Source organism: Teleopsis dalmanni, chromosome X (genome assembly GCF_002237135.1).
Source record: "Teleopsis dalmanni isolate 2A chromosome X, ASM223713v2, whole genome shotgun sequence".
NCBI lineage: Eukaryota > Metazoa > Arthropoda > Insecta > Diptera > Diopsidae > Teleopsis > Teleopsis dalmanni.
This window is the reverse complement of record NC_051848.1, coordinates 14,614,533-14,639,920: the sequence shown is the minus strand read 5'-3', so window position 1 is coordinate 14,639,920 and position 25,388 is coordinate 14,614,533. Positions and strand designations below refer to the sequence as shown.

General features: G+C 29.8%; 1 protein-coding gene across 6 annotated transcripts in view; it reads right to left on the bottom strand.

Annotated features, from left to right (window-relative positions):
• Nucleotides 1-25,388, bottom strand: part of LOC119661937 (piezo-type mechanosensitive ion channel component) — an 89,203-nt gene that overhangs the window by 7,216 nt on the left and 56,599 nt on the right. For 2 of the 6 annotated variants that reach the window (XM_038071450.1, XM_038071451.1), the window contains 17 exons: nt 20,610-20,672; nt 19,315-19,548; nt 18,543-18,740; nt 16,603-17,129; nt 16,099-16,492; nt 15,845-16,018; nt 15,175-15,670; nt 14,308-15,103; nt 14,086-14,240; nt 10,112-10,168; nt 6,477-6,625; nt 4,088-4,334; nt 3,811-3,941; nt 3,667-3,731; nt 2,814-3,218; nt 2,467-2,502; nt 117-227 (listed from right to left, as the gene is read on the bottom strand). In XM_038071450.1, coding sequence (XP_037927378.1) covers nt 117-227; nt 2,467-2,502; nt 2,814-3,218; nt 3,667-3,731; nt 3,811-3,941; nt 4,088-4,334; nt 6,477-6,625; nt 10,112-10,168; nt 14,086-14,240; nt 14,308-15,103; nt 15,175-15,670; nt 15,845-16,018; nt 16,099-16,492; nt 16,603-17,129; nt 18,543-18,740; nt 19,315-19,548; nt 20,610-20,672 — 4,238 coding nt within the window. The remainder of the gene's footprint in view (nt 1-116; nt 228-2,466; nt 2,503-2,813; nt 3,219-3,666; nt 3,732-3,810; nt 3,942-4,087; nt 4,335-6,476; nt 6,626-10,111; nt 10,169-14,085; nt 14,241-14,307; nt 15,104-15,174; nt 15,671-15,844; nt 16,019-16,098; nt 16,493-16,602; nt 17,130-18,542; nt 18,741-19,314; nt 19,549-20,609; nt 20,673-25,388) is intronic. The other 4 variants (XM_038071453.1, XM_038071452.1, XM_038071454.1 and 1 more) reach the window with 4 other exon arrangements.

Genomic DNA, 25,388 nt, shown 5'->3' with positions numbered 1-25,388 from the left:
ATTGATCTGAGGCATAGGTAATGATCAACTCATATGTATGTAAATTGATATGCAAACGAAATGTATACATTCGAGATATTATAATTAACGAATAAAATATAGTATTTTTTTGCTACCTGTCAACGCACTCACAGGACCGGTGTCTACTTATATAACCCGAGCCATTATAACTGCGATCGAAAGAGGGTGCCCGTATACGAATTTCGGGCAAACCCGCTAATTTACGTCTGTGCAAAATATAACAGAAAAGTATAACAAAAATTTATATTATAAGGAACTAGGTAGAACTGAGGAAGACTTACTGTTCAATGGCATGAAAATAATGTAATATTTCAAATAAAAATGGAGTTTTGATTCGAGTGAAACTAATGATCAAAATTAAGGTTATTGGTAAATGTGAAAAATAGATGCGTCAACATACTATTGAAATCGAAATAAAACCATTAAAATTAATTATCTTAAAATTAAATTAAATCGATATATAACAATTCTAAAAACCTAAAAAATTTTGTGCGGAAACATATTGTATGATAGACTAAAGCATCTAAATATTTTATTACCAAATAAATTGCTATTTTTGTGAGTGCTAGATTAATCTGCAAAGTGCCAAAAGTGAAAGCTAATTATTTTTCAAAAATTGTTTTAAGAAATTAGGTCAACAGATAGGTCAGATAGCTGAAAGCTTTTTCATCTCATGGATGAAAAATAAAAAATAAGAAAAGGATTTGAATTGAATGTTAGAGAACACATGGTATTTGTGGAATAAGCGTAAATGAGAAAATAGTGTATGTGAAGGAGGGGTCAAAATTTTGCTTTTGTGAATTAGCAAATGACACTGGAGTTTGCATTTTTATTAAATTTCACCAAATTTCAGAAATGCAGATCAAATTCAATTGAAAACTTTATTAAAGCTTTCATATAAGCTCAAACTGGCCATTTTCAGACTCTTTTAGCAATTTTTTTGCTGGGTCATTGCGAAGTTTGGTCGAAGTAACTGGACTATAAACCTTCTAAGAACGTAAGACATTTTCTTTTAATAGAATACAATATTTTCAATAGATCACTTTAGTAGAAAACAAGCTTAATAGGATTGTTAGGATAATAGAAAGTCCAAAAATTGTGAACAAAGGCCTTGATTCCAACTAAAGGATATTACTATTATTACTGTTGCTATAAATGTCCGTGGTTCCTTCACAAATCTAGTAAGCCAAAAAAAATTAATAAAAATAGAGAAGAACAGAAGTTGAAGAATATATATAGAAAATCAGAAGTTAAGATTTGATCGGGTTGGCTTGCGGAGGCTACTCGACTCGGCTAAGAATAACTTACGTCTGTAATGGCCAACTACCTAAGTAAGTAAGTAAGTAAGTAAGAAGTTGATGTAAAATTTATTAAGAGATCACATTTATGGAAAATTTTATTGGGATAGAAAAATAGAGTCCGAAGCACTTGAGTTCATAGGTGTAACGAAAAAATGACATTTGTAACTTTAACTAAAAACAATTTTACACTGACTTTTATTTCGGGTTTAAATTTAAGTTAACTTTAAGTAAGATTTTTTAAGAATAAATAAGATTCTTACTTTTGAAACCAGTTACAATTACAACTATCCATGTTCTATTGTTTCCGAATAGTTTTTTGGGTTTAAAATTTCAACCAAATTTGTCTGAAAGATTTACTGTTAAGTAAACGGAATACTAGACTAAAAAATCTGCTATAAGCAATAGTAGTGGATTCTCATTTGGAGTGATCTTGTAGATCACGTAGCCTTACTTGTAGCCTTACTTACACAGGTCAATTAAATTACTTAGACACGATATGATCCTACACTATTAGGTAGAGGTCTTATATATATACAAACTCTTATAATTCATTTATGGTGTTTATTAAATTTGATCCTAGACTAGAAAACTTGCTATTAATACATGTTTACACACAAGAAGGGTAGAAACTCTTATTTATTAAAAAATATTTTAACTTAGAAGAATAGTTAGAGAAGTACATCTAATGTAGTTAAGTATCGGAGTTAGTATTATTAAAAAAGGTTCTAATTTCTAATATCTGTTTCTTCTGATTTGTGTTGTTCCGATAACCCAAACTTTTCAACAAAGTCAAGACGACATTTTAACTATCAACTATCTCACATAATTAATTCGATGGGAAATGAGGCTGAAAGAAGAACAAGAATGGAGAGAAACAAGAATAAAAATCTACATATATGGAATACGTAGGTACATCTTCTGTGTTTTTTCCCTAATCTTCTTTTTTCAATTTTTTCAATTTAAAAATAAACTTAAAATGCAAAGAACTCTTGTAAAAAGTATGAGATAAAGAAGTTGTATTGATTTAAGCTACAGTGAGAAGATTCACTATCGTATATCCTAATTCTTAAAGTTATTTTATTTAAAAATTTAATTTGCACAACTAATAAAAAACAAAAAAATTTTTGAGCAAATCACAACTTACCTCCGAGCCGACGCTAAATTTGATTGCAGTTCACTTCTAAAAATATGAGAAATGCATTAAATGATTTTTAAAATTAGTAAATAAAAACGTTGAAGCCATAACAGTGACTAAATTAAAACTTAATTAATTTATAAACAAAAAATTTAATTAGTAATTTTTTAATAGAACTTAGAACTTAGAACTTAAATAAGAATATACAATATGTTAAGTTAAAATGTCTGGAGAAGCCTTTAGCATTGGTTTTGTATCTTTATAACTAATATTTAATTTTGTTTACTTAATTAATTAAATTATTGAATTAATTAAATTAATAATTTAATTAAATATTTAATTAATTTAATTTTTACCTATGTTTGGTTGTATCGACTGTGTCTACTGGAATTTCGATGATTGCGTCTGGATTTTGTGGCTGACTTGCTTTACTTGTTTTACTTGTGCGACTGTCTTGACCTGCTTGACTTGCTTGGATTTCTCGACTTGATTGGGTTGTTTGGCTTTCTTGAGTGTTTTGATTGTCGTGAGTGATATTACTTGATTGACTACTTTGATCTTGCAGATTTGGTTGTGATTGCGTTTGAGAATCTGAATCTAATGTTTGATTTGTGGAGTTGGTGGTGGTGTTGGTGTTGGTATTGGTGATTGGTGGGGTGTTTTGTGGAGTTGTGGTATTTGTTTGATATTGTGGTGATATGTTTTGATTATTTTGTGCACTCCTTGCAGTGAATGAGGAAGGAGGTTCATCCTTATCATCTCTAAACAAATCAAATGTGGCAGATAACAGCAAATGTGACGATGTGTTTTTTTTTTTTTTTTGATTTTTATTTTTGTGATTTAGTTTTGAGAACAAACAAAGGTGAAGGAAAGGAGGAAACGTAAACATATGCAAAAAATAAAATTAATTTAATAAAATAAATTAAAAATAATAAATAATTGAAATTCAAAGAAAAATAATAGTAGAAGGAATTCATAACAATAGTTAGAAATTTAAATATACAACAAACAATAAAAAAGCTTATACTAATAGTTGTCAAAGAATTTGTTTCATAAATACTATTAATTTAAACAATGCCAATTTCAGTTGCTGGCTTAAAAAATACCGAGATAGTCGGTTATGAATGTCGAATGTCTCGACTAATCAAGTACTTCATACAATTTATTTTTCTTTAGCTTTATATTCTGTTTATTTTGACATATAAATACCTGTCAAGCTTCTTAATAAGCTGAATCACGGCAGATCCTCTGGCTTGATAGAGACTGGGAGATTCCTGCATATAGCAAATTTTATTATTTTAAATTTAAATTAACAGCAAAATTAATAATTCACTTATAATAAAAAGTACATACCTTTACGGCCTTCTTTTCTTCAGTTAAGATCTTATTCACATAGCGATAATTACGTGAGAAACGATTTAGACGTAGTGATAGCGAGACTAAGAAACCTTCAAGTAAACGTACGATAGGGTTTCCTTCCAGATCTGATTTGTTAAAAATCAAAACAATATTAAAAAAATATCAAAAAATAAGTAAACTAAATAAGTTTAGTTAAGAATCTAGCGATAGGTGAAGATATATCATAAATAATAATATAATTAAAGTTAATGTGTATTATCATTGTATTTACCATCATCTGATTCCTTTTCAGTCAATTCCACAGGTCCACGTGTTTTTTTTGTCTCATCAGTAGCTGATGATGTAGAAGCTCCTTCTTTACTTGTGCTTGGACGTATAACTGTTGAGGACTCCTCTGGTTCCAAATCTTTATAAAAGCTTTGATCATCTTGATCTTGATCTTGATCTTGATCTTGATCTTGATCTTGATCTTGTTCCTTCATTTCCAGATCATTCGATGGGACTTTGACTAATCTTATCTTTTTAACAAAAGGAACAATAATTAATAAGAATTTATATAAAATTTTAACGTAAAAAAAATCAGCAGAATATTATACAATAATTTAACGTTATAAAATAGTTCCAAAAAAAAGAAAACAGTCAAAAATTTGCTAATATTGTAATATAAGTGATTGTACTATGTAGGATAGTTAAGTGTTGCTCATTGAATAGGAACTTAAAATCAGCACTTTTGAAGGATTTTGTTCAGATATATTGTTGTTATAGTAGCTCATCGGATCCCGGAAAACAAATTTACCAACGTAGGACAAGGAAAGAGAACGACGTGGTATACTAAGTATATCATTTAATTTCATGATTGCTGTATGTTCACTGCTAAATTAAATTAAAGTAGTATTAAACTATATATTAAATGATATATTATAATATATCATTTACCATCACTTTCTCTTAACAGCGAGCCTATGACAGTCTCTACATCCACCTAATGAAAATTGTATAACTATGATCATAGTTTTGTACCCAGAATTTTCAAATATTTTTCTAAGAAATACGGACTGTATTACATTTATATCTCTCCATTTTAGAGTTCATATATCAGTTGAACCTCCTGTAGATGAAGCTTTTAAAGTAGACACAGACGATACATAAAGGCGTAATATTTTTTTTATTGGTTAAAAATTCAAATTATTCAAGTGTTTTGGACTGACAAATCGTGACTTAAAACGATATTATTACTATACGTGAAGCTATGGATTGTTTGAATGTAAATCAGATCGACGCTGCCCTGAGTTGTAGAGCCAAAGTTTGGACAAAAATCAAGAATATATTATTTTAAAAGTAACAAGTAAGCCCTTATTTAATGGTGATTATTATTATTATTTAACTGACGAAATTATAATTATAGATATATTACTACAAGGACCCAAGCTCAAATAACGCTTTAACTGATGCAGATCTTAGCTTGGATAAAGTATTTTTCTCTGCTCTAGAGATTTGTCTTTCTAAATGACAAACATTAAATTTAGATTTGGAGAACCGAACTTGTTAGGAAGTTATGAAGGTCGTTATTGGTAATCATCAACAGAAATAGTTATTCCGTTGCTAAAGCTGTCAATTTATTTAAACAGAAGTAACACGAGGAGATACGGAGAGATAAAACTAACCTGTAAAGTTATATATCTTAAGCCAAAAACGTATTTGGCTAACATTAATATTATAGATGATCTAATTTTTATAGATTAGATTTAGACTTGGAGAACCGAACTAGTTATGAAGGTGGCTAACATTTATATTATAGATGATCTAATTTGAGCTTTAATAGAATTATATGCAACTATGATGAAATTTTGACGGATAATATATTTTGATAAATAATTGTAATATCTAATATTTTTCCTAATTTTTTTATATTTCACTTTTTAAGTCCTAATAAGAAGGAAAAAAATATTGTAATAATATAGTCAAATAAACTGAATGTAAATTTTTCTTTTAGATTGCTCTCAAATTTTATGAGTTTACATTTTTATGAAGTAGATTTGTGTAAAATTAAAGATATATAATATTAAAAATATTTACATATAATTTAATAAAAAAATATGAATTGAATGTATAAAATACATTTTAAAATAGTTAATATAAATTTATGTGGAATTACAAACGCAGTGCCTTTCATCAAAAATAATTTTGGGTGAATTTTACAAAATTTCGTGCTGGGAACTCACAAACTGTTCGCTCGTTGAGCAACACGCCAAATCGAGCGGTTCAGAGAGGGTTGAGGTGCGCACACCGATTCCACCTTTAACATCTAATTCTTCGTCTACTTTAATGCCAATACGTGAACCGGGGGCTGAGACACAAGAAAGTTGGCGCACATAAAGCTGATGACGATAATCAACCGCGTGAATATCTTTCCAAACCTGGCTTTCAAATTTTTGTCATATGCGATTGTTTTTTGTGTAAAAATTTTAATGTCGTTTTTTTTTTATTATAAATAATTCCAATGCATGCAGTTTTCAAACAGAATAATTTAATAAAACTTTAATTATTTAGAAATTAGAGATAACGATCTTCGAGCGATATTCAGTAAAAAATGCAGTGTTACCATGCTCAAATTAAAATTTTCTTTGTCTTTTGTAAGATGTGAAAATATCTGTACTTACATCGTAAAGGGCTTTCCGGCGGTTTATGCGCTTCTCACCCGGCGTCATATTATCTTGGTCATCAAGAAAATCAACCTCATCTTCTATGAGATCCAATTCGAATTTCTTGTCCATATCTTCGAACATATAGTAGTCGCCCGCACGTACAGCTATTCGTTGAATAACGAACAAATAAAATTTTTATTAATATTGAGAAGTTGAACATTGGTATTGCAACGATTTGTATAGAATGTAAATGGATTATATAAAGAATATATTTATTATATAAAATAGATACTAAGACACATAAACACCAGTTCACGATATCAAGATACGATATTGTGTATTTATGTTTTTATAAAATAATGTATAAAGTGTATATTTGTCATATAAATTATGTATATAAGGACGAGCACAAATAGTATGTATAGCTATATATATAGGTAAATAAATATAAGTGTACATAATGGATTTAAATGTTTGCATTATAGATAATTAAAAACTATTTATAGCACATTCAAGCAGCATTGTCGGTTTTAAGGACTATATTGTTTATAAGAAAAGCTTAGAGTAGAGTACAAAAGTATGGAAAAAGTATGAAAATGGTAAAAAATTTAACTAATGATAGTAAAATTAGTCCAGCTTAAGAAAATAGTAGCGTTAAAGGATTTAATAGATAAAAGTAGCTTTATTATATGCATTCAAATTATAGGCATATATATATATATATATATAGAAAAGTATTTAGAAGCTCCTAAGTTTCTGGACTCGAGCATGCAAGTTAGGTATTTTAATTTGTTGGTATATACCCCACGAAAGGCATCAAATTATTAGTTATTCGATAGTTAAATTGCACACACAGTTGAGCTATATTAAATAACATACACAATATATAATATTTAATTATATATGTATATATATTTACACTATATATACACTTAATGTTACAATATTTACACATTTATACAAGGCATTGAATGGAAATTAAAAACCTTTTATACCCGAACCAATTAATGTGAATTTAACATTTTCAAGCCAAAGTATGGTTGCATCTGAATCAAACACAATACGATTTTATATCAAATAAATTAATATTTAAAAAATTAAAATAAAATAAAAATATCATATACAAACAACTTTATACATTTTAAATAAAAATTAACATGTACATATAATTTATATGGAATACATTTGGGTATAAAAATATCATTCAAAAATATTATTAACAAAATCTGTTGAACAAGGCAAAAAATATATATTATATACAATAAAAGAATATATACAAGTATATATAAAATAATCACTTATAAATATATGTATATATAAATATAAATTTATACTATAATGAATTGAAAGTAACTTTAAATATTGTCATGCTGTTAACAAAATAGTAGCATAATTATAATATTTTCTAATGAATGTGTATCACATATATACTTTATATAATATATATAATTAGTAATCATAAATAACTATTTATTTTAATAAAATTAATAATAAAATATTGAGTTACTTTATTTTTTTGTGCATAAGTTTATATACCTAGGTATGAACAGGAAGGATACTAGTATGTTGATCAGTACTGTTACGAATATCTGATAAATTAAATCACTTAAATCACTAATTTTTAATTCGTAAATTCAGCACAGATTCACCCCCATGCCAGACGACGACGGGTTTTTTTTAGGTTTTCTGAAAGTTATTTTTAGATACTTCATACAAGTGATACAAGTGATCACATCTAATAGAATACATTTTGTTCATATCTAATAACTTAAATCACGTTTATCAGGACAAGTTTCAAAACAACAATACACAAAACTAACGCTTTAGGAAGAGCAATACGTAAGAATCAAATAAAAAACCTATAGTACTCAACATACATGGAGTTTCCTCCTCGAGACCACAGTTGCATAGCAACAAAGTTCTTGATAAGACTCCGCCAAATATCTGCAAAGATGAGTGACGCCGTTCCCAATGCAACAAAAACTGTCATTGCTCAATTAAGGTCAGAATATATATGGATATATGTGCAATATATAAACAATTACTTGACACGCATCAATATATCAGTTCCTAATTTTCGCCTTAACTGTAGCCCTACATCCCATGATGTCCCCCATCTATTTTCAGATGTACACACCACTTCACTTTGACTACAATTAATTCTCGGCACTGTCCCACTAAAATGGCTAGGTTTCATAATATCCTGATTTATGTATTCATATTTATAATTTCTTTCATGTTGTCTGCCATATACATCTTCACAGCTTACCACAATTATTAATGAGCAACTTTGGGACAACAATAATGCAGCTGTTACATTGGATCCTTTATGTAATTTAAATAGTTGCAATTTATCTATGAAAAACCACAAAAGTTACCAATTGGATTACAATATAATTCGGTAGTAAAAGATGGAAGCATTCTGACAAGGATACTAAGGCTTAATCGATGTTGCAGACGCGTAGCCAGAGAAAGGTGCTTGAAGAACTGAAAGCCCCTAAAATAAATTGAAAGACTATATTTATACATATGTACATTAATTATTAATAAATCGTGGCTGTTTAACAAGATGCAATTAGTTGCACAAGCTTACTGCGTTGTAATACTAAATCAAATTATGACTTTCAGACTTTCATAAACAAGTGCTTGCGCAGAATACTTGGTATAAGATACCCTGAAAAAATAATAAATGAAGACTTGAACCGTTCCAGTTCAGATTGGTCGACGCAAATGGCGATGGATTGGCCACACACTTCGAAGACCTGCCAACAATATTGTAAAAACAGCAATCAGATGGAACCCCTAAAACTCTAGAAGATCTGATGCACCAGCACAAACGTGGCGCAGAACTGTAGACAGAGAACTTAATAATGCAAATTATAACTGAAATGATATATGCCGCGAAGCACCCAATAGAGTTAGATTCAGATCTATGGCAGAGGCCCTATGCTCCACGAGGAGAAGAGGACAACAATAAGTAAGTGAGTAAAACAGATGGGCCCGAATCTAACCTTTTCTACCTTTCTTAGCAAAATGTAGGAATGCATGAGTTTGCTAGAAATTTTAGATTAATAAAAAATACTGTTACTATATATAACATAAATAATAGCTAGTATTATAAGCTAGATATAATTAATTACACAAACATGCCAACTAATAATAATATATATTAATTGAGGAATGCTGTGTAACATAGTTTAGGTGATCTATTGTGTTAAAGAGGAATATAAAAACCAATCATAAAATACATAAGATATAAAAAAAGTATACATAAATCGACATGAAGTATTAACACATTCATTAATTTAACACAGGAGTTTAAAAAGGATTTTTGAAATATATTTATAAAAACCCAATTATTGGATAAAATAGTAGATATCACGATCTCAACAAAAGAACTCCATAACCGAGTAATATAATAACACCACAAAGCGACAACATCAAGATAAATTTCGATTTCGATTCCGATTAAAGGTAAAGACACATTTCGCGCTGCATTGTGACTACGTTACTTTTGATTACGATTATTGAGCTCGTTGTCCGAAATCGTGTATACCCCGTCCCCCCCTAATATGTTTATAAGTCTTTTGTAAAATAAGTTCTTGTAAAATAAATTAATTTATAAATAATAATAAATAAAAGAGTTTTACCCTCTGGATGCGTTTGCCTTTTGTGCGCTCTTGGTCCAGGTATTTGATTACCATATTCTAAAAATATATATAAGAAAAGATATAGAAATAAAAACTGTAAAAAGCAAAAATATAAATATTAAAATTAAAATGCAAATAAGCAAATTATGATTATTATTAATAAATATTAACCATATTAAATATTTATGTAGCTCATAAAAAAATTTAGAATAATATTTCATCTTCACCTAACATAGAAAGGTGGGTCAGATATATGCATTTAGAGAGTACGATATTAGAGAAATATAAAAAAGACAATATAAAAAAATTAACTTAAACAATATAAAATTTACAAATTCTTAAAAATGATTTATAATGCAATGTGGCTGCAAAGTTAGTGACTATTGGAATTAGTCAGTTACATTTTAGCCACGATTCTTGCATAAATTAGGTACTTTATTTTTGCAGGATTTTAGTATTTCATAATTATGGTATTAAATAAAAATATTTAAAGTAATTGCATACTTTTTATATACTCGAATCTTTTTAAAATATTAAAAATTATCACTTCTCAATATTTACAAAATATAAGTGATATTTTTCGTCATTAGTTATACGAGTGTATAAGTACTTATTATTTTATTTAAAAAAAGTCCTAATCAATTGCATATTAGGATACTCAGAATATAGACATATTCATGTTATTTATAATTATATACATAGAAATTTCATTTCATACTTTAGGTTACTTTAATGCGGTGATATTTACATATCAAAACTTAGTGCACTACCTTTCTAGCTATAGTAAAAATTATATTATGGAATTATAATAAAAATGTTTCATTTCGAAATAGTTTGAATGTTGTATTTTTTGTTTGTTTATTTTTACAAAGTTTTCTTAATTGTTATGTAGTATAGCAAAAAAGACACAACAAATAAAACATTGAGTAGCTCCAAATACATTGTCCATGCAGCGTAGTTTCGGGTACTTCAAACATCAACGATTCCAAATAATAGGCCGTACCAACTGGACCCCAACTTTGTGGACGTGTCGCACTTTGTAAGTAGGTTTCGTCTCGTACACCGGATATGTTACTATATCGACGACGTACACCCTCACCCATTGAGTAGGACGCGTTGCCCACACTGAGATGTCGTCTATGCAGCGATTTTTGGCGTAATGTCACTGGCAAGTCATCAGATTCCTTTTGATGTTATATTTTATATTAATACCAGAAATATTTATTTCTTGAATAGTTTCGATTAATAAAATGTTTACCAATATGAACAACAAATCGGATAAGACAACAAAACATATACATATAAATCTCAGCGTATTGTTGAAAGAATAAATAAATCATAGAATCTTCGCTATAATTAAAAAAATAAACAAACAAAAACATCTGGATGCTTTTCAACCGACATAGGAATAGGAATAAACGGGGTACCAGCTCCTAACGGTGCGAAGCACAGTGACCATAGTTGATTTTTTGTGCTGCAACAGACCTTAACCGTACAGAAGACATTGCGCCTTCCGAATAAGAACTAGAATGTCGGCCATTGAGGACCTACTACTTTCAGAAAGGGAGAGTAGTTCTCGACCCAGACCCCTCCTGGCCCAGATCAAGTCACTGGAAGTCTCGTCTGCATCTAAGCAGAGTCGACAATCAATCTCTTTGGATAGACCCATTTTGCTAAGGTGACCCGTTAAATATCCCACCTGCAACCTCAACTCTGTTCTGCTGAAGAAGGAGATCTCAACATAACTGTAGTGATGAACCAGTTCTTTAGCCTGATGAATACCTGGAATGTCGCGCCAGTAGCGACTTCTCCCGACTGAAAACCATTTATCAATCAGAGACCTTGTTGTAGATCAACTTAATCCACAATATGGTTCCGAACCACAGATTTGAGTGGCAGATTCTGACCTCGCAAGATTGTTGGCAGGCTCAGTACCATTGATTTCTGTGTGACCAGGCACCCAGTAAAGCACCACTTTGTTTTTGCTTGCCAGCTGATGCAGCGTGTCATAGCAATCTAATAGAAGCTTTGAGGAAAACTTCAACCGACATAGTTCTTACGACAAAAAATCAAAATAGTGCATTCACATTAAATTTCTGTTTTCAGAGTTTCTGTTATAGTTTTTATTGTTAGGAAAAAATAACACCTGAACCGGATATATGGTCTCTTTCAGATATTGTCAAATCAGTGATTCTTGCGAAATGATTTCATTATGTGTACATATATAAACGCAAATGGTACGGTTCGAACTGTCTATTTAAAAAGCAAACTTGTGCATGGGACCATTTAGTCAAGGTGCATTAATAAATAAAAACATAAATAGTAAAGATTAAAAATCAATTTGAAATAAATGCTCCACAATCTCGAAATCTGCTGTTCATATTGTTTAAATTTTAAATGAAAAGTTATTCAAACTATGCAGCACATACTTCCGCGGCTAGTAAATTTTCCTCAGTAGGGCATTTTATAGAAACTGTTTCATTCCAGGATACTGCATTAATTGAAGATTGTCGACGATGACGACCAGTCATGCCGCCATTTGTAGTTACATTCGAAGAAATAACTGAACTGGCACCGCTAACATTAACAGCTAAGCTGCATGAAGTAAGTCCCCCTACTGGAGGTGGTGCCAATAACTTGCGCATGTTAGTTGGCTGTGCTGAGTACTAGAGCAGCAAAGAATAGTATAGGTAAATATTATAACATATTAGAGATGAAAATATATGTGAAGTATATATGAAATTACGCTGGTGGAGGGTGCGAACACTTCATTCGATTCCATAGATACGTTGTCCGCTTGTGGTGCAATTAAATCTGAATACACAGTTGAACCCAAGGATATGCGCTTTGTGTCCAGAAAACCATCCAACGGTAATGTCAACATATCGGAACTTGGAGACAGTTGCTTCAAGTACGAAACCACGAAAAAAAAGTTGTATATATATTTTCTGACAATTGATCCGGTTGTTTTTAATACTTTCATTAAATTACCTGTGGTTTTGTTTGCAAACTACCCATGGGTATTTTGAGGCGTTTAATACCGGCGCGGGGACTGACATTGTTACTACCTTCACTCAATGAATGCACATCGGCAAAGTCGGTTTGTGCATCCGAATCATAATCATCAACATTTTGTATATGTATTCGATGCTTGGGTATTGGACTATCAATTAATTGTGCTCGATCCTCAGAACTGTTAGTGTCTGCACGACTGGAATCGGTTGTGCAAACTGAGTGCTGAGATTCATCTTCTTCAACTACATCGTCTTCTGCATCTGCATCTGCATCCGCGTCAGCATCATCTGGTGTACAATAATCAGAGCCTTGACAAGATGAAAAGCTGCTATGGCGCGCCAGTGGTGCCATTTTTATCACAACTTCCTCATCTGCATCTGGGTTTTTGTTTTAAAATATGTTTCTTATATTTTTTTTTTCACAATAACGAAACACACTCAAAATTATGACAATATTCATAATAAAAAAAACAGTTCAAGTTTTTCAGTCAAAAATCGAATTGAAAAACTGTTAAAAATTTTTTTTTTTTTTCAAAAAAAAATGCGCTCAAAAAATGAAGAGCGCCACAATATAAATACTTCCCATTCAACTTTAAATTCAGACTTAAACCAAACCAAAAATCTGTCGTTTAACTAAATAATAACTCTATCGACTCTGGTTATTTTTATATAAGGATTGAGTCGCAACACAACTCAGTTTTTATATAAACAAATTATAAATTATAAATTGTATTAAAATTACATTTCTTATAAAAATTTACTTCGTACTTATCCATTACGCCTGCTTCACTCTCTATTGTCGTATATATTATTATAAATGATATTTTCAAAAATCTTAATAACACCTGAAATGGTTAATACTCTTAAATAAAAAGTGAACGCCTTACGTCTTATTTCTGCTTGAACGAAGCACATATTCCCTAAAATATACGATAGTTTGCCCAAAGCACTTGAACTTACCATCAAAATGTGTGGTTTTATCAGCCGGTTTGATTTTCTGTTGTGTAGCACGTATCTTTTCCATCTTCCGCTTGATTTTATGTAGCACTAAGATTTCATGTTCATGTCGATGTGCTATTTGCTTCTGTCGCAAGTCCTCAATTATTTCAGCCCCCCTGTTAAGAAGAGCATACAGAGATTATATTTATGTTAAAGCATCTCTCTATTAGCAATTTAGCTTACCTGGAAGCTAGTAAACTATTAGCTTTAGCATCGGCAATTATGTGACAGAAGTAATATGATTTGAATATTCGCAATTGCAACAATATAAAAGCAAAACAGATCGCATCCCATAACAGTACTACTTGTTTTGTTGGCGCTGGGCATTCTTCAGAAGTAAAAGCATCGAATTCGTCGACTTGGGTTGAAGTTCTACTAATTGCGCATGTAATACCGAATATGTGGACAAGCCAACAACAATTTTCTGTCAGTTCTTTGAAAAATAGACATCCCGCCATTTGCAATGCAGTCTTTACAGCTATACTTCCAACGTTAAAGGCTAACAGATATTGCCATCGCTTGATGATTGTATTAATGGGAAGCAAAAAGAAATCTGAGCCCTGCCACAGAAATATAAATGCACCAATTAAATATCCCAACGCTAGGAAATCTGTTATACAAGTGCCTGCATAAAACACTACTGCCAATGTTACCCAGTAGAAACTGCAGAGCACAATATTTTTGCAAATATCTAAATAGTTACGTATATTTGTTAAAAAGTCTCGTGTTGGATTGACGAAAGGCTCTACACCCAACTTCGCTATATCGGAAACAACGTTGTTATTACTTCCACCAGGGTATGCTATGTTATGCTGTTCATAGTGTTTTTCAATTACAAAGACACGGTGCTGACGTTTTGCAATATAGAGGACTATAAAATCGAATATAAGCTTTGGTAAGTGATTATAGGAATAATTGCCAGGTAGCATAGCCCAACGTTGTATTTTCTCCGCAAATGATGAATTTGTCCATGGATAATCTGTAAAGTGGATTACATTTATAAAATTTTAATGCTTTTACTCATACATATAAAAACAAAAGTAAACTTACTTAAACATAAGCTTGGTGGTAATCCAACCAAAATAATGTATTGTATCATGATAGACGATACCAGGAACCATTGATAAATAATCCATATTCTCGAACACTTTGTTCGATCACATAGTATGAATATAATTAACCACGATACATAAATCAAAGCAACAATATCACGTCTGAATGCAATGTTACACACAAGCATAATTAACGATATTTCCAGACCAAATTTATAGAAACCATAATTGCACAGAAACTTTATCATGCCTTTGAAATTCTTTTCTGCGTCTGCACGAGTTATACCAGGAAAGAGTACTTTCTTGAAATAGGCTTCATTACTTCTTTGATCTCGTGATTTTTGATGCCGCAATGTTACCACAGCATGCAAAGTAACCATCATCATATATATTATGTGCATTTTCAAGAGACCAATGAGGTTGCCGGTTTCTTTAGAAGCTTTTGCGACACCAAACCAGAAAGCATTATTATAAACAGTTTGGTTATTTGAGTCCTGGGAATTAAAGGAAAATTAGATAATATTGCATGAGATAATGGCTCCAAATAGTCTTCAAGCCAGACAACAATTTCGAGAAAGTCGATTATTATTTCGTATTAATAATAAGTTTACTAGAGCAATTAACTGACGAGTAGTTTTTAAATAAAATAAAACTTCATTTCAACTTACACATGTTACATTATAACGATTATGATCCAAATACGCAATCTGATATATCATTCTGATGATGACAATCACAGTAACGACCAGCGAGATCACCCGACTGATGAATATGTGCAAGAACGAACGGGCCATAACACCGATTAAACATAAAGCCACCAGAATTATGTGTAGCAAGCATACCTACAGCGATATTTAGAGCAAAATATTAGCTAGTCATAATATCATAAATTCATTATGGAGTGAATTAATTATATACAAACCTCACTAACGCAGCAAAGAAATGCAAACAAATACACCAATTTAATGGCATGTAGTTCCATTAGACGCCAAAATAGTTTCTTCGTATTAACAAATAAATACTTTGAATTGGCTTTCATTTTCTTTAAGCCATGTCGCATGAGATCCATAAAAGACTGCTGGAAGTCTGATTCTGACAGCCGATAACTTTTTCTACTCGCCCTCATAAAACTCGCCGATCGAATCCTTTGCAAGTTAGTTCCACGATCTTGTATAGTACGGTGTTCTAGTGCTGTTATGAAGCGTTTATGAAAGTAATGAACTTGAATAACGGTAAGTATTACAATGACTGTTGGTGAAACTAGATGTAAGAATAGGTCTTTTGTTTTATAACGTAGGAGACCTATATCGGTTTGTCTAATGATATAAAAAATACATCAATTATTAGTAAATAATAGATATAGATAAATTACTTACAAATAATAATAGGTAAATATATAAATTGTTACATATACTTTTTTACTTACAGCGTTTTAGATATATTCAAGTAATCATTCCAATATTGATCGAATTTATCAAATTGATAGGTGTATATAAGTATTAATATTGACATTGAGTAGAAAATTAGAAACAGCCAAAAACCATACATGATTTTAATCCAAGCTTGTGACGAAGACTGAAAGACTAGCAGGAAAAATAGAAACAGTCCCATATAACATATACGAAAGCCTGTCATTTGTTTGCCTGATATAGCACATAAAAATATCACCAGCACCAATAGCCACATCCATAGACGCACAAGTAAATTTTTAATAACTGAACCAGCTTGTTTTAGGAACTTTGAAGTTTTCTTTGATTCGTATTTTGAGGAGGAGAAACTGATATGCGAGAGTTTTTGACCCATTTTCCGATATTTCTTTTCTTTGCTGAACTGTCGCAATGTCACCCAGAACATAAGTAAAAACAATGTTTTAACGATAAGTGGCACACACGGCTGAGTATCATGCTCCTGCGGTCGTTCAAAACCAATTTGTGCTAAGTTAATTCCAGTAATCTTTAATAATTTAAAAAAACATTAATATATTATTATTTATTATAAATTAATGCTATTATTATTGATTGCTACACAAATCTTTGATAGAAAGTAATTGAAGGTTGTAGCTGTGGAAATTACACCATTATTAGTGGTTTTCTATAATCATAAGTAGTGAGTCTGCTGAAGATCGTGTAGTTACACATGAATAAGTTCTTTACAATGAGTTTTAAATCGATTTTTGTTTTGTCCTACTGAGACCTTACTGTGTCCAATAATATTATTACAATAAATATAAAAAAATTATATTTGAAAATGTATAAAACCAGAATAATTTTAACCCTGGTTTCTTAGAATTTTAATATTGGACAAGAATATATCGTATTTACTATAAAATCAGAAGTACTGCATATATATAACATATATATAGTGCTATATTGTTATAGCCCGGAGAACCTTTGGAGCAGGATAGACCCAATAAAATAACTTAACACCCTCGGTAGAGCGTAGCCACAAATCGATAGAGTTCAAATTGGCGTGTGGGTTGAATATGAAGTCAGATTGGCACTGTTATAAGGACTAGAGCTACAGTTGGGGCACAAACTGCCAATAACCGTGTTTATACGTGTAAGAAACTGATTTATTGGAATTGGAAAGAATGACTTATTGGAATGTTTTATAAACAAATATAAAACATATAGCTTTATATTCCAGAACTATGACCAGAAATAAACAAAGTTCTGGACTATGTTTTGGATTATTAAAAGACAAATTTAGTAAAAACATGTATATAGTATTAATAAAGCAGGTCGATAAAGACATTATTTTTAGAATAAAAAGCAGACTACTTTTTCAACTCATTACTTTAAAGAATTAATTTCAGCACAATGATTGTATAAAGTACCGAGTACTAAAAACTATTTCTAAAAATTTTTTCAATATATAAATGTTATATCTAACAATATAATCTAAAGTTATCTTGGATCATATAATAAATCGTTCTCATCGGAGTTTCGAATAACATCGCTTCGGAAAAACAATCAGTTTCTCATGAAACAAAAAGTATTCTGAAAAAGTATAGGTAAGATAGAAATATAGTCACGTTCTATAAAATTACATGTCACGCATAAATCAACTGCTCTAAATGCAGATCTAATCATTCATCTTTTCTTATTTCTCTTTTTGTGATGTATCAAGACTTGGTCTTATTTACAGCTTGACAAATGCCTCCTAGATCATAGATCTCGTCAGGATCTATAATCGTAGATCACATATATAGCATATATATTTGTACTTTTAATACAAAGAATATAATAACTTTAGAGCATACCTATAAAAAATAATTTATATTACTACTAAATATGGTTTGAGAAATGTCGTTCATATTTTTTGTAATATACCTAAAATGATTAATCAAATCAATTATATACTTACATCAACTTTCGTTGGCAATTCATTATTGTTTAAATTCATGCCATAAATATATTGAGCAACCACTAGTAGTTCAGCGTATAGGGTCACTAAAGGACTTGAACGCATCATAGAGGCGCGTTGATTGGGTATCATCCAGAGCAAATTAGCCCATAGGAGTAGAACGAATGTTAACCAACTGTGATAAACAATAGCCCAAGTCTGAAAAAATATTATATAAAATTAATGCACAATAAATAAATATCTATATATAAAGGGTTATCCATGTCGTGGTTCTAATTTGGCAAAAATTTTCTTGTATATTAAACATATATTATCAGAGCTGTCATTTAAGACACCATTTGTTTAGCTGCGATCGTATGGATCGTTTAACAGCCGCTGAGCACATTTAAATTGTGAAAACTTGTGAAAAGTTTTTGCATCAAATATTGTTTAATGATTATTTAGTTTATTTTTAGTTTACTGGATGTGTCTACAGTAAAATATGTTTAAATTCTCGACTACTGACAGTTACGTGCCGATAAGTCATCGAAAATTATTACCAAAGGATCCAGTACTGCTAAATGTTTACATTACATCTATTTCAATAGAAATTTTATCGAAACCCCAATCAGAAGTCTTTACTTCCGGAACCACAAAATAGAAAACCCTGTATATTTTTGTACTTGTGTTATCTTCTTTTCCAGTAAAAGTATAAATATTGCATATATATTTATATATATTGTATAAATATTTTTGTATATCGTACATATAAGCATAAAAACTGTTAACTCACCATCATTAGGATATTGGTGAATATGTAGCTGTTTTGATATATAAAACCACCGACACTGACAATGCCATACCAAAAATGCTCGAAAATGGATGAATTGTCTTCATTTCCAACATTTGATCTCTCTTCCGCTTCTTGAGATTGTATAGTGTCCAATGGTATATCAGCGTCACCAATTACTCTAGAATTTTCGCCACTAAGTCTAGAACCTTGTTTTTTCAGGTTAGCCCGCATTAGCTAGAGAATTGATTTATATATTAAGAGAAAGATCGGATTAGTTTTAAATCTAAATTAGTTAATTACGGGTTTTTTTTTAGTGTATGAGAGAACAATGTGAAATGCACTAAAACGAATTGTGAATGTAAATGTTGTATACACTGAAAAGATTTTCGATTTTCGTTGAATGATTTTATGAGAACATAACGAAATGGAGACGACACATGTTGAGGTGAATTTCAAACGATATGCAATGAAGTCAAAATTATTATTATTTTTCTTTTTTTGCTATTTTAATATTTATAAATATTTATAAAATTTATTAAATGTGATTGTTAATATTAATTCGCTAAAAATAAAAACAACTTCAATACAAAATAGCTAAGTCAATAAAGTAATTAAAGTAACTGCACAGAAAAAAAAATGAGCCCAAACTGAAAATTAAGTTAAGTTTTAAGTATGCAATACAAATTCACACACTAATTTAGTATTAATTTTTTATTAAACATATTTTTTTAGTGTAGTTTTATAAAATTGCTTAGTGCGTTTGCCAATTGAAAATTGTACATTTTTTGTGTTTAATTTTTCTTAGTGTATTTATATGTTAACCAACATACAGTGTGGATACTAAAAGTGTAATCTCTGCAATAATTACTAATTAGTTTTCAAATTTTAAATCTGGATAAAAATAATGCTGGAGTATAGGTTTATTTTGCTAGACGAGCACAGCGATTGAATGATGACGATTAGACGATACAATAAATATGTACATTGAAAATTATTTTTATGGTTAGTAATGCTAACTTATGCTAAATTAGTTCGTTTAATTAAACTAGTTAGATAAATAGTTATTCTATACTCGTACAACAATAGAATCGAATTACAATTAAAACGAGCAATATTATATTGGATATATAGGTGATAGATATAAGGGTAAGCTTTACATATGTTAGTAAACAAATGAATGGAACAGAACATGAAGATCTAGATCGAACCCAATTGCATATATATTATATTTGGATACAGAATAGACTATGATTACGAGTAGTAGATGACTGCACACAAAAGGTTAGTTTACGTACAGGCGTCGTTTCAGTCGGTTCAAGAGTTATCTGTGGACGATTTTCAGGTCGGCGTAACGAGACCTAAAGCGGAAGTAAAAGAGCATAAAGGTATAATAAAAGAAAATGCAAAACAAAAAATATGCCAAAAAATAATAATAATAAAAAAATCAAAAATCAAAAATATTAATAAAAAAACTATATGAAGATTTAAAAAAATAATAACAAAAATAAATTAAATGGAATTGCTGCAGTTCTGAAGCTATTTTCCTTTATCCGTTAGACAAGAACGAGTATATATCTTATGTTATAACTTATTATGAAACAATCTTATGCATTAGAGTTGCTTTACTTTAAAAGAGGAAGAGATAGTTTTTGCTTTGAAAAAAAATTTAAAATTTGAATAAAGTGAACATTTCAAGAAAAAGTGATCTATTTCGTATTGCGATTTTATTAAAATGATTTACTATATATAAATCAAAATATCAGGTAATACAAAAAAAATTTTCTCCTCCGATAAATTAAACATCAGTACACTATAAAGGATAGAATAAAGAGGATGACGTATCATAATCCTGATGATGACACTCAAGGAGAGGCGAACTCTCTACTCTATATGTATAATATACTCTATCTATACATTATATGTATAACAAAAAATATTAAAAGTTTAATTTAATTTAACAAGAAAGGACCTACAGCCACATTAAAAATATATAAAAAACCATTAAATATTATATATTTCAGAGACAACTAACAAATTTATTTTATTACTTTATACTTTTTGGTCTTTATAGAACCTATTAAATTGTAGAGGTCCTTTATATAAAAATTTATATTGTTTTTTTTAATTAATATATAGAACGTTAATTCTACTTTTAAAATATTTCTGCGATATGCAATAAATCATCTAACATAGGACCGTATCATATATGTGGTGTATTTGAGTAGAAGATGAGGGATGGTAGCGTTTTGCATGTCAGTTTTCTAGAGAATCTAAATAAACGTATAGAGTCCTAATTTCGCTTTATATACTAATTATTTAGCAAAGAGTTTAAAGTTCACTAGGATTACAGAATATCGCAATGGATCTTATTGGTCTAACTGTTCTGGATTTAGCATTCGTTGTATCTACCTAAACCAACCTAAATTTTATGTAAAAAGTCTGAGTTTAGAAAGAATTAAAGAATTGTTAATAAATTAAATTAAATTAATGCAAATTGTGAAATTATAAAATTAAACAATATAGTACACATATTTGTAAGTATATAATTTTAATAAGTAATAATATTATAATAAGTAATATATATATATATATACATATATATAAGAAAAGAACAAATGAAATGTAAATAAATTATATAAGGTATTCTTTTAATAAAAACAAATAAAATTAATTATATAAATTTATACATTTATAATAAAAAAAATCAAATTAAAGGCAAATTATGGAATATTTTACATATTTAATATTAAATATAAGTATGTCTTATACATAATACTTAATACTAGTAAAGTTTTAAGATGTAAAATAATTTAATAGCAAGATAAAAATATTGTATTATAATCAAAAAAAAAAAAATAATGATATAAGCGAAATTGGCTATGGACGTTATTAGGTAAATTCTTTTTTATTTTTATTAGGTAATTTTTAATCCATTTTAGCCATAGAATAAAATCGCTTACGACCTTAAACGATGGTCACAAATTTTTAACCAAACCATGACTATATATTTAATTAGATTATTATTTATATTTATATAGCTTATATATATCATAAATAACTATTCTTAATACCATCATTACTCAAAATAACTTTTATAATATTTATTAGATGTTATATCTAAACTTTTCAGTAAGCCAACAACATATCAATGAATTATTATCAGCAATCATGAACTATAATAAATATATCACCTGTTAAACTGTACGTAAAAAACATCTTTCAAATAGACGAGTAAGTAAGTATTAGCAGTGAGGGCATCTGCTAACAATTATATGCATCAGCAAGGTTATCATGCACTGAAGTGCTGTTAAACAGCGTTTCTTCGTCACATGTTTCGGAAAAGAAAAAAGTCATATGGTTCCGAAATAGGCGAATATTGGAAATGATTGACAGTTGAAATGTGATTTTAGTTAAAAATCTATCACAAGTATCTGTTGATGACAGAAATGATATAAATCAAAAAAAAGATACTGTCCTTTGCATACTAAATTCTAATCATTTTCCAGTCGTTTGTCAACTTGCTTAAATCAAACCATAAGTTTCGAAGAAATTTAACTCCAATTTCATCGATTTTAGTGAATATTCTGGCTGATCCTTGATAACTTCAAGCACAGATTTGATGGACTCTGCGGTGATCCCTAGTTACCCTTTGTCACTCATTAATGTGTACATATATACATATTTTAAAACAGGGAATCAATAAAAACTAAACAAACAATCCAATACTCATTAAACGAAGCCGAGGCCATATAAACGATCAAATTAAAATGTTCTGATTTTCATTTCTAATAGCTAGTGTTCTGGACCATAGACAGAAGTTTACTTCGAAACGGGCTTTCAGATTATTTACGTAATTTAAAAAATAGTTATTATTTTATTAAACAGTTATTACCCGTCCGCCCGTGACTACGTGACTTGTGATTTATTCCATATGTTCTGTTTATGTATAGGCATATTATGTACATATGTAATACATAATATTTCACTGGACATCGAACAGACATGCTATAGTATTTCTGTTCTATTCCTGTATAAGGGAATCAATAGTTGATTCAAACCATACATTGTTTGGATGACAGGAAAATCCGAATTACTTGATATCTGGTAGTAGCGAAGCTTTATTATTGACAGCTTTATTAGAAATAAAATTTTTTTTATTTCAACCCGACATAGTTTTATATTTGCTGTTCATATTATATATATACGTCTGGAAAGTATGTTTGCAATATGCATAAATTATAGTTCTACATTAAATAAGACAATGTTTTTTCAATATAGAATGTATACTGCTAATTTAATTTAAAACTACTATAATTACTTCGCATAGGGTCTGTGTTAAAATCCCATTAAGGTCTGGTATAAGAAAGGACTTTAAAAAATCTTTTAAAATTTTTACATTATATAAGATAATATTTTTCCAATATAGAAATATACTGCTCACACGAAAATGTGAACTATTTAAATTTAAAACTACTACAATTACTTCGCATAGGGTCTGCGTTGAAAGGTCTGATGTAAGAACGTACTTTAATAGAATCTTTAAATATTGTTAGTGGCTTTAACTAAGATAAAAAGGTTCCAATCACTTTTTAAATTTGAAAAAAATATCTACTACATAGAGATTACATAGAGATCTATCGGATATCGGTAGGAATTGACACGTGTATGCATTGCATGAGGTCAACCAGATTAACCTAACCAAACTCAGGTCCAAAACGTTTCTTAGCGTTTTAAAACTTGTTTCAGCTCTCAACTTTTTTCACTTTTTAGAGTAACACTCCAGTGTTAATATGAGCCAATGGTCGGTCATGTTTTCTATCTATCGTTAATGTCAATTGTTATTCTATTAGTGTTTTTTTTTTTTATTTTTTATGTCAACTCTTACTTATTATGACTCTATTATAATTTATCATTTTCACTCTATATAAGCATTTCATATATATTTTTTTAATTAAAAAAGGATCAATTTTGTAAACATTTTATTGACGTATGCAATAAACAGATAACATATTTATTTATTTATAATATTAAACTAAGATCATGGCATATGCAAATCTCTTTTCTGACTTGCAACAAATAAGTCTAGACTCTAGACCGTTCTTTGCGTGTCAGTGGGACATACATTCGACGTAAAGGAAAAAATATTATTGAAAAAGTTTGAGAAACGCCAACGAGGACATGTGGTTTACCAACTGAATCACTTTTCAGTGATGTCCCTTGTGTCTCTTGCTTAAACGATTTCATATTCTAGATATATATATTTATTTGTGTTTTTATTGTATAAAAGAAGAAAAACAAAAAGCCAGAAGAGTTAACATATTATTAGAAAGTTTTCTATTATTTCTCACTGAAGAGTATGTATGGAAGAGAGCGTTTAAGTTGATTACCTTTAAGTGGTGTGTTCATTTAATTATAAAATAAAAAATTTAAATTTAAATTTAAAATAAAAATAAAATTTTTCTGCAAAATCAATATTTCAAAATTACAAAAATACAAAAATACAAGAAAATGCAATTTCTTCCTTCAAAACTAATTTGTATTTGTGCCTTTCTATATCGAAAAAGCAAAAACAACAAAAGAGGTGAAAATTTGGAAAATCGCTTACGCTTAAACGTTGTGTTTTAGTCCAATTATCCTTTTTACTACCACGCGACGGTTGTGTTACCAATGAGAATTGACGGGTTAATTTTTTACTACCGTTTTCGAGTTGAAGCTGTTGTTGTGGCTGTAGTTGTAGTGGGTGTGGTTGTTGTAGTCGTTGCAGCTGTTGCGGTTGCTGTTGCTGTTGCTGTACAGGTCCAAAATCTGTTGCATCACTGGCCTTTGCAACATTCTGCAGCTTCATTAACACAACAGTAGCAAATGAGAATTGATTTTGTGTTGAAATGTGTGGTGCACCATGGCGTATGAGCAATTATTTTTTAGAATGTATTTGTGTTTGTTTGGATGTATGTTGTGTGGGGGTAGGGTATGCATGTAAGTCAACAATGGGTATGCGTGCCAGTTCAAATTGTTTTAACATTAGTTATTGCATTTAGTTATATAAATTATTAAATTTTCATTTTTTTTAAATA